Here is a 4,383-nt window from a genome sequence, read left to right on the forward strand (position 1 = left end):
AGAGGGGACAGAGAGGGGACAGACGGGGGACAGAGAGGAGACAGAGAGGGGGCAGAGAGAGGACAGAGAGGGGAAAGACGGGGGACAGACGGGGGACAGACGGGGGACAGACGGGGGACAGACAGGGGACAGAGTTAGCAGACAGCAGTTAAACTCCTGCAGTCGAAGCAGCTTCCAAACATCTTCCAAAATCTGTTTCCTTCCAGGGAATTATTACTTCCTGGTTCTGCTGCAGCTGGAGGACTCGGACCGAGGACTCGGACCGATGGGGGACTCGGACCGGGGAGGACTCGGTGAAGACAGATTCAGAAACAAACTTTAGTTTCATGGTCTCACCTCTGGCTGCAGACTGAACTCACTGAGCAGAACCTGCAGGAGAAGCCAGTTCTCCGGTCCACCCACCTCGATTGGGCCTCCAGAACTTCTCCATGCCGTGCCTCATCAGGACGATGCGCGACAGCTCCGTGAACGACTCGATCACGTTGAAGTTGCAGAGCGGGCTCACCTCGAAGAAGGTCATGCCGTTCTTCTCGGCGTACGCCCTGGCCTGCTCCGTGGGAACCTGCCGTTTGAAGGCCAGGTGGAGACGGTTGCCCACGAGGATCCGAGGCACGCCCGGGGCATGCTGGGAAATGATGACATCACATCACATGACTCATCACATACCACGACTGCAAGAAGTAATTAATTCATAAACATTTCAAAATAAAAGCAGTTAAAGCACCGATTCCAGCTAATTTGCTCCATCATCAACAGAAACCTGAGAGCTCTTTGTGAAGACACACCGATCCTTCTGCTGCTAAAGGTGTCCAACAGAGACACTTCAGAGGACATGGAGCCGGAGACAGGAACACACGGTCCAACAGACAAAAATACCACACACATACACACACATGCAGAGACACACACACACACAGAGAAACACACACACACACAGAAACACACACACACACACACAGAAACACACACACACAGAGAAACACACACATGCAGAGACACACACACACCGATCCTTCAGCTGCTAAAGGTGCCAGCAGGAAGAGCAGGAAGAACATGAAGAACATGGAGTCCAGCGGCTGCTCGGGCTGCAGATCCAGTGTTTCTGTCTAAAGATGTGAAAATGAAACGGCCGCAGCAGCAGCAGCTGGACAGACGGACGCTCCTGATGGTAAATATGTGAGTTTGGGTTTATTTACAGAAAACCTTTCTGGTTGAAAAACAGGAGGGTGAAGACGAGACAAGAGACGATGTTCATCAGACTCACCTCATCGATCTCCCTGATCCACCTGTCGATGCCATCGAAGGACCACCGGTTGGTGATGTCATACACCAGCAGGATCCCCTGAGGATAGACCAAACCACTCAGACACAGGATTCTGTAACCCCAGTTTATTCCGTGCAGGTGTTTGTGCTCACCTGAGCTCCTCGGGAGTACGAACGGAAGATGGTACAGAACCTGCCCTGACCCGAGGTGTCCCTGGAGAGACAAGATCAATCATCCGACAGACTAAAGCCACATGGCTCAGATTCAGCTGGGATCCAACAGAAACTCAGACTGAGCTAACCTGCATCACCACACAGCGCCGGTCTTTAAACAACATCTACCTGGGCAATAAGGAGCAATAATAATAATATGGACGAACTGCTTCAGCGCAGAGAGATTATGCTTGGTTGACAGCGCAGTTTAAGGCACACATCTCCCTTTGTTAGCACTCAGAATTAGACAGAAGCTGTTAAACAGAGTGAAATTGGCTCTCGCTTCTTTATAATTTGGGCCTTCTTACAAAGATGACATAAAGCAATAATTTGTCAACTTTTAACCTGAAACTGTTTCACTAAACAGCTGAACCAATGTTGCTAAGTTTTATAACTTTTCTCTTCTGCTCACCACAGCTCCAGCTTCACTCTCCTGCCGTCCAGAAGGATGGTGGTGGTTTTATAGTCGATACCTGCAGAGAAACAGGAAGCAGAACCGTCAGAACCCAGAACCTCTGCAGTCAGAGAGAAGCTGCTGTGATCAGTGACTCGTCACGACTCCTCACGACTCATAACGACTTGTCACGACTCATAACAACTCATAACGAGTCATCACGACTCGTCACGACTCCTCACGACTCATAAAAACTCATAACAAGTCATAACGACTCATCACGACTTGTCACGACTCCTCACAACTCGTCACGACTCATAACAACTCATAACGAGTCATCACGACTCCTTATGACTCCTCACGTCATAACGACTCGTCACGACTCGTCACGACTCATAACGACTCGTTACGACTCGTAACGACTCGTCACGACTCGTCCCTCTGCTCAGGTTTAAACTCCCCTGAGGTTACATCCTCAGGTTAATCACACAGAAGAAAGACTGGATCCAGGTACTGGATCAGAACCTTTAACAGGACTTTAACTAGAGATAAAACGTGTCAGGCACTAGGACCATGTAGAGCAGCTTCTGCAGCTACGTGCTGAGAGGAAGAGTCAAACAGGCGTAATGCCTTAAAGCCGGGAAAGAAAACGTGTTCAGAGGCGATCAGACTTTGAGGTGGAGCTGAATCGGACGGCGCCGTGACTCCTCCTCCTGTCAGCTGTCAGAAAACAGGAGTTTCACTCTAATGTTCTTTTCCAAAACAAATGACCGGACCTCCGACATGTGGCTCAGATTGTGTTTGCTGCCGGACCGCTCCACCTGAGGCCACACCTCTTTACTCCACAGAACACAACAACTCTGATCTATTTGTTCAAAATGAACTTTTTAGCTCTGATAAATTCAGCTGAAATGTTTCCATCCATCATAAAAAGACAAATTAAATTCTCTCTCAATATTCAGACATTAAACAAATAAAAAGTCATCTGAGGAATCTGAACTGACCTAAAACAGGAAAAGTTTAGTCAGAAAGTAAAAAAAGGTTCTGTGGATGGAAACATCTGGTTTGGGAAACTGACATTTAAAAGGAATTCATGAGAAGTTCAGCATCTCTCCTGAAGGTTCTGCAGCAGGTTCTGCAGCAGGTTCTGACGGGTCTTCTGCTTCCAGGCAGCTGAACTGAAGTGCTGAGCTGGGAGAACCCTAATTGAGTCGAAGTGAGTGCAGCACCAAGACGCTTCACAGGAATCGAGAACTTCTCTGATGTCGGAGCTGAAAATGATTCTTGGACCTCCTGCTGAGACTTTCTCTGGAAGCTGTTCATCGAACTTTAAGGACCATCCTGCGGTTCCAGTCAACCTTCTGCTCTTTGGTTGCTTAAGTTCTGGTCCAGTTTGTTCCTGCTGATGCAGAGCAGAGCAGTCCGTCCATCAGTCGGGTCGTGGAGGTACCAGGTCCTGCCTCAGATCCTCCTGGAGGAACCCACACAGAGGACCACAGAGTTCTGGGTCTGACCTCACTGTGATGAAGAGGGTTCTGGTTCTGATCCGGTATGAAGAGCCTTGCATTCTGAGTTTATTTTTAAAAAAGCTGCATAAAGAAATGTTTAATTACTCAACAGACGTCGTTGTTTTGTTTTCCTAAAATTAATTTGTTATTTTTTTATTAAACCTTTCTCATGTCAGGTCCTGAATCCAAACCCAGAGAATCAGTTTTTACATTTCCAGCACAGTTTGAAGTTTCTGACTGACAGATCACCCATCTGCTGATGTAAACCTGACTCCAGGATCAATAATCAATAAATCACAGAGACACCGATCGCTTCAGATGATCCGAGCCAACCAATCCCAGCCTGAGGAGAGTTATCCAATCACAATCTGTTCTCCTGGCTCTGATGGTCCTCCTGAAATATTCAGGGTCCTCTCTCTCTCACCCACACACACACACACACCGAGCGATGGGAATCTGCGTGTTCAGCTGCGTCCTGTCCTCCATGTTGGATGAAGCTGTTTGATCTTCCTCACTTCAATCAGAAGCGCCTCCTCCTTCTGATGCTGCTAACGAGCTGCTCGTTTATTTCTGGTAACGAGGGCCTGAAGCAGCGGTTTGTAGTTCGCTTTAAAAAGATAAACAAACAAATAAGATCCAGCGGGCTCTGACTTCTGGTACCAGAACTTCTTACTTCCACAGCTGTTCCTCTTCTTCTGTCTCCTTCCACCCAGTGTCTCTCTGCTGGAGGACTGAGGGCTTCCTCTCAGAGGTCAGAGGTCACACACCCAAGCTCCCACTTCCAAACAGGAAGTGAAGGCTCTTTTTACCTTGTCATGGCTCTTCCACCAAATGCTTTAGAAACCTAAACCAGAACACGTGACCATCAGAACCTCCGGTGGCTCCCGGGTCGGGCAGGTTCTGTTTCCACAGACATCTCCAGCTTCTGACAGGAGTCATGAGAGGAACCGTCCTGCAGGCTGACCGAGGCTCAGAGTCTGCTGCTTCGAGGAGGACAGAGGCTGC

The 4,383-nt window shown here is 48.6% G+C and overlaps 1 protein-coding gene across 2 annotated transcripts in view; it reads right to left on the reverse strand.

Annotated features, from left to right (window-relative positions):
* The window catches only part of LOC108229634 (ras-related protein Rab-40C), a 9,288-nt gene that overhangs the window by 2,049 nt on the left and 2,856 nt on the right, over window positions 1–4,383 (reverse strand). For both annotated transcript variants that reach the window (XM_037978861.1, XM_037978860.1), the window contains exons 3-6: window positions 1,889–1,949; window positions 1,417–1,477; window positions 1,265–1,342; window positions 403–625 (exon numbers count right to left, since the gene is read on the reverse strand). In XM_037978861.1, the coding sequence (XP_037834789.1) occupies window positions 403–625; window positions 1,265–1,342; window positions 1,417–1,477; window positions 1,889–1,949 (423 nt within the window). The remainder of the gene's footprint in view (window positions 1–402; window positions 626–1,264; window positions 1,343–1,416; window positions 1,478–1,888; window positions 1,950–4,383) is intronic.

This window comes from Kryptolebias marmoratus, linkage group LG12 (assembly GCF_001649575.2).
Source record: "Kryptolebias marmoratus isolate JLee-2015 linkage group LG12, ASM164957v2, whole genome shotgun sequence".
Lineage (NCBI taxonomy): Eukaryota > Metazoa > Chordata > Actinopteri > Cyprinodontiformes > Rivulidae > Kryptolebias > Kryptolebias marmoratus.